Here is a 16,085-nt window from a genome sequence, read left to right as displayed (position 1 = left end):
AGGTGCAGCAACTGATTGCTTCACTATGACCTTCAGTGTTCCGGTACTCAAATATTTTCATACTGAAATTCATATTATGTCATAATTAAACTACTCCTCTCATCCTTTTTCTTTATATAGAGGTTAAACATGTTGAGTGTCTGAAATCGTGCATGTAGGTAAGTTGTGTTAGCTATGTTTACTTCCCCCGCCCCCTGCGAGTACAGGTGGCCTGAGAAAAGATTTCTTCGTGAAGGTCGCAGTCCCAACCAAGTCGACCCCGCCCCACGCCGCGGGCCCCGCCCCTAGGGCTTCGGCCACGCTCAACGTGGCGGCGACGCCGGTCCGCCGAGGCGCCTGCGCAGGTCGCATGTGGCGCGTCCCACTCCAGTCATGGCGGCCCTCCGGCAGACAGCGGGCAGCGGGGTTCTGGAAACGTGTCGTCTGGAGCGGATTTTGGAGGCGTTGAAGCTGCTGCTGAGCCCGGGAGGTGAGAGGACGGATCTCGGCGCCTGGCTGCACCCGGGACTCTCAGGGCCAGCGGTCTTCCAGGGCTGCTCTTCTTCCCGCGGCTTGCGCCCCTCAGGCCCTCCCCGGGACCCCTCTGGCCCTGAGGCCGCCCAGCCCCGCACCTGGGGGCTTTGGGCAGGGTCTGTCCAGCCTCCTTTTACCCTTGAGGAAATCGAGGTTCAGGGAGGGCTGAGATCCGTTGAATACTGATACTGACCAAGTACAATATCTCGAGCGCTTACCTTGGGCCAGGCGCTGTGTTAAGCACCTCGGGTGCGTGGTTTCAGTCGTCCCTGCTGCAGCCCTGTAAGGGGACTGCAGACACAGCCTCAGAGAGAGCCCAGCCTCTTGGGGCGCAGGGTCAGATGTGGACACTGGAGATTTGTACAAAGTGCCAAGGAGTCCAGAAAAAGGAAGCAGTGACGTTTGAGCTGCGTTTTGGGGCGAGGATTTAGGGATTTACAGTCACTTTTAATCTTCCCTGGTGAGTTGATAAGATCTTCCCAATTTAGAATTAGAAGGGACCTTGGGAGTGGTGTAGCCTGGCACTCTCCTTTTACAGCTGAGGACGCCCACGGCTCACTGAAGAGAATAACCTGACCAAGATCATATGGTCAAATTAGAGGCAGAACACGAACCTGGAACCAAGGTGTGCCGAACCCCCTTCTCAGACCAAGGCAGATTATTCAGTATGGAGCCTCTGATGTTATCTGGAGCTTTGAGAAAGATATGCAAGAAATAGGGCCCTACTTATAAATTAGAGCGTATAATTTGGAGGAAGGGGTTTGTAGCGTGAGCAAGATAAGGTACATGAAAGTGATGTTTCAGATTTTGAGATTCCCCCCCCGCCCCCCAAACTGTGAAAACTCCTGAAACATTATATCATACTTGCGGCAAGTGAAAAGAAGTTATTAATGGGGAATTTCCTGGCGGTCCAGTGGTTAGGACTCAGTGCTCTCACTGCAGAGGGCCCAGGTTCAATTCCTGGTGGGGGAACTAAGATCGCACAATCTGCGAGGTGCAGGCAAAAAATATATATATTAATAATAGTAATTGAGTGCCTGCTAAGTATCACTCCCTATAGTGTGCTGTTTATGTATGTATCTTTTTTTCTCGCAGCAATCCCATGAGATAGGTATTACTTCTATTCCATTTTACAGATGAAGGAACCAAGGCTCAGGTACTTTAGAAATTGCACAATGCCAGTCTAAGTGGTAGAGTTAGGATTTGAATTCAGACACCTTCAACTGCAGTATGGTAACTATACTACTTTGCCCCAATGAAGAATTAAAATACAATTAAAATTGTGCAAAATACAATTTTAACTTGCTAATGGAGAGATTACTTGTCCAGCAACTGAAACTGTCTAGAACATGACTGAGAACAGGAATAAATAAGTTAAAAAGTCTGGAAGTAATCATCTGTCACAAAGCATATACACTTCATTTTTGGAAGACTCTCTTTAACTGTCAAAGAGTATGTGGTGGAGTTCCATACATGTACTTATTTAGCTTAGGAGAATTCAAGCATTCCTATTTGAAAAAGAATAATTTAAGTAACTTGGTAAAATATTATTTTGCACAAACAGGCTATTATATATTGTGTGAATATTTCTGCTATTATATCAGCTGCTAAGGGAATTAAAAAATACCTGTGCATAATAAGTATTCACATGTTCCCAGTGGACAGAGGATGTTGAGACAAGATTAAAGTATTTGCTAAAATTATATCCAGCTAGATTAAACATCTTTTCATCTGCCTTTGACTACCTTTGAGGTAATATTTACTGAGAGTCAACTGTATATAGTATTCTATCCTCAGTGCTTTTGGAGATAGAAATATTATTTAACAACTTGTGCTCTCAAGCATCTTGTTTGTTTGGGGAGATGGTACTCCACATATAGACCAAAGGTATTCCACATGGCAGGATAATACTATTGGTGAATGGATGGTACAGGTAGCAATTGGATAGAGAAGGAGTTATCCAGGGATGGGGCTGGGGAAGGCTACAAGAGAAAGAAGACCTCAGTCCAGGTGGGAAGAAACCAAGTCTTTCCCTTTTGAGCCCTCAAAAGTTCTACAGCATTAAGTGTTTTCTCTTCCACTGCCTTTCATTTCTGTTCTCAATTATGGGGCAAATAAGAATAACATCTTCACCTCCATTATTAGGAAGTGTGTTAAGCAGAATTTGAAAGGGGTTTTTCAGTTCTGGTGAAGTTTTGCTTGAGGTCATCTCAGCAGTAGTTTTCCTAAAAAATAACTTTCCACACTAAATATATATTTGTTGAACTCTGTCATTAAATTTGAATTACGTGGTGGGGGGGGGCTGGAAATTTTGGTGATTTGTAAATAATGAATTGTATCACCCTTATTTTTGCACACCATATTGCTTTGTACTTTGAACTTAATAAAAACTACTGCACAGATTAAGAAGTCTGCTTTTAAATGTCACAAAGCATAGACATTTACATTGGTGATTGGGAAGAATAAATAGTACTGTTTACGAGGGCAGCATTTCCCAAAGTGTGATACGGATGGTTTTAGGCAGTATGTAGAGAAATATTTTGAGGCTGAAAAGCATCGAGTAGTGATCAAGAGCTTGGGTTCTGGAGCCAGCTTGCCAGAGTTGAATATGCTCTGGGGCAAATAGCTTAACCTTAGACTCCTCATCTGGAAACAAGAATAATAATATAATACTCCATACCTCACAGAGTTGGTGTGAGGATTGAATTAAATACACAAAGCCCATAGGACAGTATATTAACTATTACTAATTTAAGTTTAAAAACTGATTTAATTTGAAGAAATAAATAAGTAAAGCTAATAATACAGCTGGTACTCAGATAAATGACAAAAATCATGGAAGTGCTATATGACTGTAATTTAGAAAACATTGTTTTAAGGCCTCAGATCTCAAACTTTTTGGTTTGAGCACTCTAACACTCTTAAGAAGTGTTGAGGACTTAAAAGAGCTTTTATGTGGGTTATGTGTATCAATATTTACTGTATTAGAAATTAAGACTTCAAGAGAAACCTTTTAACTTTATTAAATAGAACAGTAACCTGTTACATGTTAACATAATGACATTTTTAATGAAAAATGTATTTTGCAAAATAAAATAACTTAGCAGGAAGAGTGACATTGTTTTACATTTTTGCAAATCTCCTTAATGTCTGTCTTATTAGAAGAGAGCTGGATTTTTGTATTTGCTTCTGTGTTCAATCTGTCATGACAGGTTGTTTTGATTGAAATAGATGAAGAAAATCTATACTCACATAGGTATGTAGTTGGAAAGGGGGGCGATTTCCATCATCTTTTCAGATAATTGTGTGTATTCCTCTTTAAAACTCAACAAGAGGTAATTTCTTAAAAGGTTAATTATAATATGGAATCTGAACTCATATCAGTGAACTTTTCAGACTTGGTACACTCAAGAGAGAACGAGAGTGTAAAAGGCAAATAATGTCTTAGTATTAATATGAAAATAGTTTTGACCTTGTAGACTTTCTGAGAGGATCATGGGAAGGGCTTCAAAACCTGAGACCCTATACCACACTTTGAGAACTGCTGCTCTCAGAGAATGCCTTATTTTCAAGTAGATTTAATTTTTGTCACCAGTAGAGGGCAGAGGAGACTACTTTATTAAGGGGCTCTTGGAAAACAGTTAATAGCTTTTGTTTTAAGTCACTTTCTTTGTGTCCCATGTTTGGGTTCCAAGATCTTATAAAGTCACAGGAGGTCACTTAGAGATTGCTTAGAGATCTTAATGGTTAGTGGCAACAAGCTATGAAAACACTCATTTTCTTTTTAGGTATATATTACCCAAACAAACCAGATATTCATGACAGTGGGTCAGAACACTTGCCCTGAACAGTCCTAGAGAAATATTGGAAAAATCTTACTCTTCTGATTCTCACTATGTTGAAAAAAAAAAGTGTTATTGTTCGTTTTTCTTTTCATAGAGGTAGTTAATATTCCTTACAGTAAAGCTTTTAAAAATATTAGAGAAACTAAAAGAAGAAAATTAAAATGACCTTAATCCCACTATCCAGAGATTACATTTTGGGAATTATATATATTTTTTGTTTACAGAAATGATCTCATATACTGCATACTGTTTTATAACCTTAAAATATGTTTTTAGTACAGAAACAATACATAGTTGCTGCGGAAAAATTTTTTTAACATAATGAAGCAAAAAAGAAAAATCACCCAAAACCCTACCATCCAGAGATTATCACTGTTAATACTTGAAGTATAGCTTTTGAGGTCTTTTTCTATGTGTGTACACATGCACACACATGTATATATTTTAATAAAGTTAGGTTCATTCTGTTCTTTTATTGTTCAATTTTCAGAATAATACATTAGTGTCACAGCAGTCTCCAAAGGTAGCCAATGGAGTGATTTTTTTGTTTTGTTTTATTATGAATAGAGTTTTGTATATACATGTTTCCGTTATTGTACTCATTATTTTTAAAAAATTATTTATTTATTTATGGCCACATTGGTCTTTGTTGCTGCGTGCAGGCTTTCTCCAGTTGTGGTGAGTGGGGGCTACTCTTCGTTGTGGTGCAAGGGCTTCTTATTGCAGTAGGTTCTCTTGTTGTTGAGCACAGGCTGTAGGCGCGCGGGCTCTAGAGCCCAGGCTCAGTAGTTGTGGCACACGGGCTTAGTCGCAGCATGTGGGATCTTCCTGGACCAAGGCTCGAACCTGTGTCCTCTGCTTTGGCAGGCAGATTCTCAACCACTGTGCCACCAGGGAAGTCCTGTACTCATTACTCTTGATACTCTAATTGTTCCATTTGTGGCCTGTGGGACCCATTCAAGTTGGCTGTTGGACTCTTTGATGTGACCCTAGTAACCCTAGTAGTCTTTTGATTGCTTCTTTGCTTTCACACATAAGATATCTCAGACTCATCTTATACATTTCTTGCTGCATTCTTGAAAACAAATCTCTTTAAGAAAAAGTGATATTTAGAGACCACAGATAGACACTAGTGACATTTATTGCCACTGAAGTGTCATTGCTTCCAGACTTTTTCAATGATTGGAACTAGGAAATATGTGGATTTCCAGAAGACAAAAAACAAATGAAGAGTTCGTACTGATATTCCCAATTAAAATGAAATATTATAGAGTTTAAATTTTTCCTAACGTTTTGAAAAATTTTAAGCTTATAGAAAAGTTGAAGGAATTTTACCTTGAAAATTTGTATACCATGACCTAGATTCTTTAACATGTATTTGTCCACCTAGCCATTCTTCTTTACTATATTTTATATTTTTATCTTGGTATGTTTTTATCTTATCTGAAAATATTGGTTCCTAATGAAATTAATGTAGTTATTTACTTATTTCATATATATATATATACAAATATAGTTACATATTCATATATAATATATTCACACATGTATATAATATTTTTAAATGACAAATCATACATTACTATCATCAACACACCTGCTGTTTCTAAGGGATTTTTGTTTGTTTGTTTTTGTCCTCAGGATGTACAAAGTTCTATATTTCAAGTCACTTGAAATAATTCTCTGTGTGGTTGTGCTAACTTGGTTTAGAGTAGGAGTTGGCACACTTTTTCTGTAAAGAAGAAGGCAGTAAATATTTTGGGCTTTGTGATCCATACTGTCTCTGTCACAACTATTTACCTTTGCTGTTGTAGCTCGAAAGCAGCCCAAGATAATATGTAAATAAATAGCATGTCTATGTTCCAATAAAACTTTACTTGTAGAAATAGGTGGTGGGCCTGATTTGACCTGTAGATTGTAGTTTGGCAACCTTGGACATAAAGTATAGATTAGGTTCATTTGTTTTTTATTTATTTATTTTTAGAAGATGTTGGGGGTAGGAGTTTATTAATTTATTTATTTTTGCTGTGTTGGGTCTTCGTTTCTGTGTGAGGGCTTTCTCTAGCTGTGGCAAGCGGGGGCCACTCTTCATCGCGGTGCGCGGGCCTCTCACTATCGCGGCCTCTCGTTGCAGAGCACAGGCTCCAGATGCGCAGGCTCAGTAGTTGTGGCTCACAGGCCTGGTTGCTCCGTGGCATGTGGGATCCTCCCAGACCAGGGCTCGAACCCATGTCCCCTGCAATAGCAGGCAGATTCTCAACCACTGCGCCACCAGGGAAGCCCTGTTTTTTATTTTTAGGAATAGTTTGAATTTTCTTTTTGATTTAATTTTTTTAACTATGAAAAAAATACAGGGCTCCAAAAGGAAACCTCTAAAACTCATCCCTGTCTCCTCCCCACTGATCTCTCCCTCTCTCTATAGACAACTCATTTTAGTTAATTTTTAATTTGTTTTTCCACTGCTTTTTTAAAAAATAAAAACAAATAATATATTTCATGTTCCTTCCCATTGTAACACAAAAGTTATCATACTGTGTACATTCTTCTATACCTTACTTTTTAAATTCAGTATGTCTTAGTGATCACTGCATAGTGGTACACAGAAGTCTTCCTCTTTCCCTTTTACAGCTGCATGGTATTCCATTATGTGGATATGCTACTGTTTATTCACCAATTCTCTATTAATGGATATTTGGGTTGTTTTAAGCCTTTTGTTAATGTAAGAATTACTTTTACTGGACTCAGTGGGTCCATCGCTTGGGGTGCTTAGCCAATGAACACACCAAGTACTTTGTCTTTTTAAATAAATGTATTTATTTACTTATTTATTATTTTTGGCTGCATTGGGTTTTTGTTTCTGTGCGGGGGCTTTTCTCTAGTTGCGGCGAGTGGGGGCTACTCTTTGTTGTGGTGCGAGGGCTTCTCATTGCGGTGGCTTCTCTTGTTGTGGAGCACCGGCTCTAGAGCACAGGCTCAGTAGTTGTGGTGCACAGGCTTAGTTGCTCTGCAGCATGTGGAATCTTCCCGGTCCAGGGCTTGAACCCGTGTCCCCTGCGTTGGCAGGCGGATTCTTAACCACTGTGCCACCAGCGAAGTCCCAAGTACTTTCTTAAAGCAGAAGACAAGTAAGGAGTCAGGGAGATAGTGTTACTGAGTCCAGGCTCTTACTGCTCACTGCTCTCCCATGACAGGCCAATAAATCGAGAGACAGGTGTTGGGGCAGGGAATAGCGGCTTTTTCCGGAAAACTGGCAGACTGAGAAGATGGTGGACTAGGGTCTAAAAGAACCATATTACCTGAGTTAGAATTCAGGCTTCTTTTATACTAAAAGGGGAAAGGGTGTGGCTTGTTGTTGCAGACTTCTTGGTACTGGCCAGACCCACATTCTTGCAGCTGTCCGCATAGGTCTAGTTATGATGTTCCTATAAACCTCCAACTGAGAAAAATGTTTTCTCTTCTCCACCTTTTTATCTCTATGTGAAAGGAAAAGTGTTATACCTTTAAAGGTCAAGCCTGGGAGGCAGAGCATTGAGAAAAGGCTATCATGTATATTTCAGGCACTAGGCAACATTCTTCTACAAAGGTTTGGAGCCAGCATGACTAAGTACAGACAACAGGGCACAAAGGTTAGAGCGAAAGGAATAGCTCCAGTATGGAGTCAGGTTTGTTCTTTGTGACAGTAGTTCTCAAAGTACTGTCTCCCCTAACCACTGGACCAGGGAAGGTTTAAGCCTGGGGGGCATGCATATTCATGAAATGGCAGGCATGATCATCCGTAAGCATTATAATGAGGCAACAGTTACTCCAGGTTGCCCCAAACTGCAAGCAAGCAGGTGCTTGGGTGTTTGCTTGTACTGTAGTATCTTGTTGGATGTATTGTAACCCTTTTAGGACAGCTGGTATCTGGAACTTCCTGTGATTTAATGATTTAAGTCAGTTTCTCCAAAACAAAGCACACTTTGATTCAACCCCATCCCTCCCCTACTGCTGCCTAGCTAACAATATGGCAATGAGTAGCTTTGTGTATATGTCACTTTGCATTTTTGCCTGTGTATCTATCTTAGGATAGATTCCTAAAAGAGGGATTGCTGGGCCAATGGTTAAATGCTTATGTAATTTGCTAGATATTGCCAAATTTCTCTTCTTAGGGATGTACCATTTTAGCCCCTTACCAGCCATGTATGAGAGTGTGTGTTTCTGTAAAACACAAAATGTGTTATAAAAACTTTTGGATTTTAGCCACTTGATAGATGGGAAGTGATATTTCAGTATAGTTTTAATTTACTTTTCTCTTAGGAGCAAAGTTGATCATATGTTCATGTTTAAGAGCAATTTGCATTTCTTTTTCTGTAAACTGTTCATATCTTTTGCCCGTGTAGTGTTTCATACTCTGTTCACTTTAGAATATATTTAGTGAACATGTCATTAAATAATGTTCAATATAGTTTAATGGCTTCAAATAATCCATTTTTCATTCATTCAGTAACTACTTATGTTGAACAGCAACTGTGTGTCAGACAGGCCTTGTTCCAGGCAAGAATACAGCAGTGAACAAAACAGAGCAACATCCCTGTCCTCAAGGAGTTTTTATTCTAGTTGGTGGAGAGACAATAATAAACAAAATAAATATTACATATACATATAGTATGTTGGATACAGGTAGACCATAATTTACTCAACATGTATTTCTAATTTTACACTATTATAAATAATGCATTGTTGAACACTCTTTTAGTTACCATCAATTGCAGTTTGATCCTTTCTTAGAAGATATATTAATCTTAGTTTTGAAATCTATTGCTGCTAGAATTCATTTATATTTTCAACATTTTATTATGGTTTTATAACCATAACCCACCTTTTCATATTATGTTTTTAGTAGTCATCCTGGGATTACAATGTACATCCTTAATTTTTCACAATCTGGTCAGAATTAATATTGTACTACTTCACAGAACTCATAAAAACCTTGCAACTATAAGGGTCCTTTTACAGCTCCCCACCCCTTTTAGGTTTTATGCTGTAGTTTTCATGTTTATAAATTTTGCTTTAGACAGTTACATATATTTAAAGAAATTAAGAGGAAAAAATTAGTCTTTTATATTTACCCACATATTTACCATTTCTGATGCTTTTCCTTCTTTCCTGAAGATCCAAGTTTCCATCTGGTACTGTTTTCCTTCAGCTTGAAGAACTTTAACATTTCTTCGTATTCCAGATCTGCTGGCAGTCAGTTATCTTAGTTTTCATTGTTCTGAAAATGTCTTCATTTTCCTTTCATTTTTGAAGGTTACTTTTTATTGGATATAGAATAGTCAGTTGACAGGTTTTTTTTCCCCCCTGTCAGCACTTTAAAGATGTTTTTCTACTGTCTTTTAGCATTCATTGCTTGTGATGGTTAGTTCACAGCCATTCATAGCATTGGTCCCCTGTAAGTGTCATATTTTTCTGACTGCTTTCAAGATTTTCTCTTTATCTCTGGTTTTAACAATTGACTATGATATGTGTAGATGTTATTTTCTTTCTACTTATCCTGATTGGGCATCACTGAGCTTACTGAATCTGTAAATTTATGTTTTTTTCACTAAATTTTAGAGAATTTTGATCATTATTTCTTCAAATCCTTTTGTGCTCCATTTTCTCTCCTCTCCTTTTATTCTAGTTAGTCTCTATTTTATTACAAATATATCATTTGATATTGTTCACAGATCCTAAGGCTCTATTTCTTTAAAATGTTTTTCTCTTTGTTGTTCAGATTGGATAATTTCTAGGGATATATCTTCAAGTTCACTAATTTTTTTTTTTTTTTGGTCATCTCAAAGCTGTTAAGTACATCAATTGAATTTTTTAAAATTTCAGGTATTTTATTTTTAAATTCTAGTATTTCCATGTGGGTTTTTAAAAATACTTTCCACTTTTTTGCTGAGAGTCCCCATTTGTTCATTCATAATGAATACTTTCCATCACATCCTTTTTTTTTTTGGCTGTGCCGTGTGGCATGTGGGATCTTAGTTCCCCAACCAGGGATCAGATCCATGTCTCTTCCAGTGGAAGTGCAGAGTCTTAACCACTGGACTGCCAGGGAAGTCCCTCCGTCATATCCTTGAACATAGTTATAAGAGCTGCTTGGAAAATCTTTGTTCAATCTGACACCTGGGTCATTTAGGATCAGTCTCCATTGATTGTCTTTCTCTTGAGGTGGGTCATGTTTTCATGTTTCTTTATCTGTCTAGAACTTTTGGATTGTATAATGGACATCATGTAGGATATGCTGTTGAAACTCTGGATTCTGTTATAGTCCTCCAGAGAGTATTGCTTTTTTTTGTTTTGTTTTGTTTTTCTTTTTTGGCTGCACCTCGTGGCTTGTGGGATCTTAGTTCCCTGACTGGGGATTGAACCCACGCCCTCGGCAATGAAAGTGTAGAGTCCTAACCACTGGCCCACCAGAGAATCCCTGTTTTGTTTTGTTTTAAAGTAGGCAATTAACTTGACTGATTTCCTACTCCAAGCTCTGTCTCTTCTGTGGTGGGCAGCAACTCTTTTCAGTTCTTTTTATCTTAGCTGACCTATTTGAAGTTCTTCCCACACATGCTTAGTTCAAAGATTAGCCAGAGATTTGGGCACAGTTTATATAGAATTGGGGGCTCTTCCTGTCTGGTTCTATCCTTTCTGATATTTCTCTTCTTATTTTCCACCTGCTGTAGTTGCCCTGAATTCTGTGCCAGTAAGACAATGGGTATCTCTTAGAATTTTAGCTATGCTATGCGGTGAGCGGGGGCTACTCTTCATTGCAGTGCGCAGGCTTCTCATCGCAGTGGCTTCTCTTGTTGTGGAGCACCGGCTCTAGGTGCACAGGCTTCAGTAGTTGTGGCACGTGGGCTCAGTAGTTGTGGCTCGTGGGCTCTAGAGCACAGGCTCAGTAGTTGTGGCGCACAGGCTTAGTTGCTCCACGGCATGTGGGATCTTCCTGGACCAGGACTCAAACCCGTGTCCCCTGCATTGTCAGGCAGATTCTTAACCACTGTGCCACCAGGGAAGTCCTAAGGAGATCTTTATTAATTACTGTTTTCATTCATTCTTTTACTCAGTCAACTAACAAATACTCATTTGGGGCTTACTTTATGTACTGTGCAAAGCACAGACCAAACAAGAGAGGCATGGTGTTTACCCTCATTAACTTTAAACTCTGATAGAGAAGAAAGAAAATAAACACCAATAAAATAATTACTGATTGTGATAAGTACTACGGAGGAAAGAAATTGGGTGTTATCACAGAGTTAATAGTGTGGGGCATGGCTTTTAGATTGGTCAAGGAAGGCCACCCCAGAGGAGATAATATTTAGATTGAGACTTCTAGATACCTATGACTCAGCATTTCCACTTAAGGTATATACACATCAGGAGTGTATGTGCACACTTCCACCAAGAGAAATCTATTTTAAGTATTAAGAAGATCTGATGTGTGAAAAGTAGACTTTTGGGAGAGGAGGAGTATAAGTAGGGAAACCAGTTAAGAGGCTGCTGCTGTACTTCAGTTTAAAGATGTTCATGGCTTAGAGAAAGGTTGTAGTCGTGAGGTGGAGAAAATTGAATGAATTTGAGAAACATTTAGTATGCAGAACAGACAGGACTTGGTGATGGATTGGATAAAAGAGAAAAGGAGAAGGATGGAGATGTAACCAGTTAGTAACCTGGTTAGATTGTAGTAGGGAGTGAAAGGTACTCGTGAGAATCAACAATTTGTTGAATTTCAAATGCCTAAAAACATCCAAGTGGAGATTTCATTCAGCGGTTGGAAATATGTCCCTGGAACTTAGAGGGTAGACATGAGCCAGACATGTCAATTTGGGAGCTGTTTGCTTACGGATCATTTTTAAAGACCTGGGCCTGAATAAGATTGTCAAGGAAGAGAGTGCAGAGTTCAGGACCAGCCTTGGAACATTTTGATATCTGGTAGAGGAAAAGAAGCCAGCGGAGGAGACATTGCAAGATGGCCGTGGAGGTAGGAGGAAAACCAGGAAAGAGTGCTTGCTGTCCCAGAAACCGAGAGAGGAGTGTTTCAAGGAGTGAGTCAGCAAGGATGTCAACTGCTGAGAGTGTATATGAGCTCCTTCACCGGGAGAGGGCAGTAAAGACCATTTTAAGAAAGTTCAGGAAAAATTGAGACTATACATTTTTGGGGGAGTGTGATTAAGTTAACCTTTCTGCACCCTTTGTCTATATTCTGTGATCTGCCTCACTAGAATGTAAGTTCCATGAGGGAAAGGACTTCGTTTTGTCCTTTATCCCTGGGATCTAGAACAGTTTGACTGAATGAACCTTCCATGGTAAATGTTTAGCTTTTTAGATTTCTGTTCTGGCTACAATTTAAGCCCAGTAAGTTGATTAAGACCTGGCCTCTGCCCTCAGAAACAAACTAGAAGAAGTATGTTAGGTACTCTATCCTAACTACATCCAGAGTGCTATAGGAAGGCAGGGAAAGTGGTCTTGAATTCTGCCTAGGTTAGGGTGGCACAACTACTTTCTAGAAGTAATGACATCTGAGCCAGGCCTCAGAGGATGAACTGGAGGAGGCAAGGCATTCCACATGGAGGAAAGTACAGTTTGTTTTCCATGTATGTAATTTCCTTTCTCTTTCTTCAAAAGGATCAGGCTCAAGTTCACTACAGATCACGAAACATGATGTCCTGTTGACTACTTTAAAATCTAACCTGTCTGCTTTGGAGGACAAGTTTCTGAAGGATCCTCACTGGAAGCAATTGAAACTCCTAAGGGATGAAATTGCTAATGAGGCAGAATGGCGACAAGACTGTATGGATGTCACCTGGCGTTTTACTACCCAAACCTTACTGTTGCTGTTGTGCTTGAAGGAAACCATGATCCGCCTCGCAGTTGAGTTCAATCCAGGTAAACCCAACCCGAGGACTCCAGAAGCTGCTCCTGCCCTGAGCCCGGATACACTTAGTATCTCACAGCAAAAGACTGTCCAGTCAGTTTTGCAGTTTGTAGTTACCTTGGGTGTCTGCCCCTATCTTGTGCCTGGTGTTGGAGTCCCTGTGAGTTACAGGACTGAGTTTGGTGCCGTTGTTCAGGACGTAGTGTGTCTCGGTGCTGCCCCCAGTGCACCCCGGAGACTGTACACCAGCTGCAAGGTCCTCCTAAATGTTGCTCAGCACGCATCTCTGGGGAGCTTGATTTTCTGCCGCCATTTTGGGGATATCGCAGCAGGTCTGTGCCAGCTGGGATTCTGCCCAACCAAGAGAAAACCGCTAAATCCCGAGGAAGAGGTAAACATACGTTGAGAGAGTGTGTGAGAGTCTGTGTGAATATGTGTGTGTACTTGTGTGTAGTTGCTATAAAAGACAGTCTTAGTTCTTTGGAAAAGTGCTGATGGAAAGATCTAGAATTTTTATTGAATGTCCAAGTATCTCGGTGGATAGATGATTCTTTATAGGGGGTTGGAGCTTTCATTTATTAAATACTAGTCCTTTCACACCTGGGGAGTCCATTTCACCTGTCCCTTCTAGCCATTTTTTGAAACAGCTGTTGCAGGCTATTTCTTTGAGCCTCTGTTTCCTCTTTTGTAAAATGTGTTTAATAATTGCAAGGTGGCTGTGAGGATTAAGGATAAAGTATATAAAGTACCTAGCCCAATCCCCCGTAGTGCTCATCAAAAAGTTATTACCATTAATATTAAACTATTCATGCCTCCTTCATTAAGTTCTTGGGAGGATTAAGGGAGATAAAGTATGCAAAGCACTGGGTACACTGCACAATCCAATCAGTGTTCGTTGTTATTATTAGATGATAAGGGTATGTGCCTGTGTTTTGCTGACAGTCAGTAAGGATTTGAGTGTCTGGACTATAAAGGTGCCGTGGAGGTTACAGAAGCATTAGACGTGGTCCTTTTCTCAAACAGCTCACACAGTAATTGGTGAGACAAGGCTCACAAGTATAACATAGCAGTGACCACTACTCCCCCACGAGAGGACCACCAGCATCAGCACAGGAACCTAACCAGAAGAAGCTGTTAAGATATAAATGTGTCCAGGGTCGCACGTAGGGTAATTCCTTCCCTACTGCAGCCAGATTTCATAATGCCCACTCACCTCATTTCTCTGTCACCTTTCTATGTCACCCTCCAACTTGTTCCTTTTCTGTTTGTTCTCCTCTTCTATTCCCTCTTCTGCCTATGCTCACGAAACAAAACAAAACAAAACAGAAAATATTTAAAAGCCATTGTCACCCGAGTAGTGACACGAAATTATGAGCTCCCCCAGTGCATTACATTTTGTGGAGCAGAGCTCTGTGCTTTTTACAACAGGGTGTGAATCTTGACAGCTCTATCAGTGCCTGCTGCCTGCACTTCCTTGAGATGGGGGTCCTGGAATTGCTATTGCTAGCGCTAAGCAGTGCCCAGGGGTCTCAGAGGAGAGAAAAGAAAAGAGAAACACAGAGAAAGGACCAAGTGAGGGGGTGGGAGAAGGGGAGACACGGTGGGTGTACACTACGAAGCTGGACAAGTCCCAGCAATAACTGCTGCTCTAAGCAACACCTATACCACGGTTTGCTAAATTGTAAGGGGCAGGACTCTCTGAGAGCTTGACTGTAAGGTTACCAAAGGGAGACAGTCTCTTGAGGCTCAGAGAGGGGGCCCAATTAAATATCACCCTTCTTTGCTGCCCAAGTTCTGAATCAATTAAAAGACAGTTAACAGAGTACGAGATGACAAGTCAAAATGTCCTCTTTATTACTCATAAAGGCAGAGTTGGAAGGTATATAGAGGGAGACAAATGGGTCTCCTAACAGTGCATTCCAGAATTAGACACAATTCTCACCCAGTTTTAAAGAGTGCCAGAAAACTGCAGCGCCTTCTGCCCCTTGGCAGGGGACATGCCCCTGAAAAATCTACGGCAGGGAAGAGCAGAACAGAACGTGTGCTCGCTCCCAAGAGATAGAAGAGGAGCGAGCTCATCTGTGCGTGCCAGAACTCACCAATCAGATAAATCAGTGCCATCTCCTGCCCAGAAGTGGGTGAGGGGATGGAGATAGGGCCAGGAGTGTTTCAGTATTATAGCTTCCTCCAGGTAGAAGGAAATCAAGAGGCAAAAGAAGCTTGCCTCCCTCTCCCCTCACAAGCATCTTTGTTCAGTATTGCAAAGCATTGCCTTCTATTGCCTGCCTAGTTTGTATTTCACAAAAACCAAATACGTGTTTCTTGTAGGTGCTAACCGAAGACGAAAGAGCCCTGTCTAGGAAGGCTCTGAGAGACATCTTGGATCAAGTGTATCAACCATTAGCAGTCCGAGAATTACTTATCCTCCAGGGAGGACCACCCCAGGTATGCATGCCTGGGAACTCTTGTGGGTGAATCTTTAATGATAGTGTGTGGTGTACTGTCTTCTTCTCCTGGGAAATTAATCTAGTTGAGTCTTATTTCATCTTTTAGATTGTTAAATGGTATTTGTAGAGCTAAATTACACTGACCTTTGGGATAATTTAAAAGGATATTTCTTTTAGTGGAATGATGGACACTGTTCCCAGAAATATTGTGATCATTTTTTAAGGCTTATGACAAAAATATATTTTATTCATTCTCACACTGGATCTTTTTTTTTTTTTTAATTAAAATTTGGCTGTTTGACAATATGTTCTTCTGGCAGAAGTGTTTGGACATCTTATTCTTTGAATGGAGTATTTGAAGTCAAGGAATTAAAATTAGAGCTA

At 40.2% G+C, this 16,085-nt stretch overlaps 1 protein-coding gene across 1 annotated transcript in view; it reads left to right on the top strand.

Annotated features, from left to right (window-relative positions):
• Positions 1–357: 357 nt before the first annotated feature.
• TANGO6 (transport and golgi organization 6 homolog) overlaps positions 358–16,085 on the top strand; it is a 176,201-nt gene continuing 160,473 nt past the window's right edge. The window contains exons 1-3 of the mRNA XM_082862666.1: positions 358–469; positions 13,005–13,645; positions 15,583–15,699. Coding sequence (XP_082718792.1) covers positions 373–469; positions 13,005–13,645; positions 15,583–15,699 — 855 coding nt within the window. The 5' untranslated portion in view covers positions 358–372. The remainder of the gene's footprint in view (positions 470–13,004; positions 13,646–15,582; positions 15,700–16,085) is intronic.

Source organism: Leucopleurus acutus, assembly GCF_964270905.1.
Source record: "Leucopleurus acutus genome assembly, chromosome: 20".
Lineage (NCBI taxonomy): Eukaryota > Metazoa > Chordata > Mammalia > Artiodactyla > Delphinidae > Leucopleurus > Leucopleurus acutus.
Note: the sequence above shows the minus strand (reverse complement) of the source record. Positions and strands in the feature narration are given on the sequence as shown.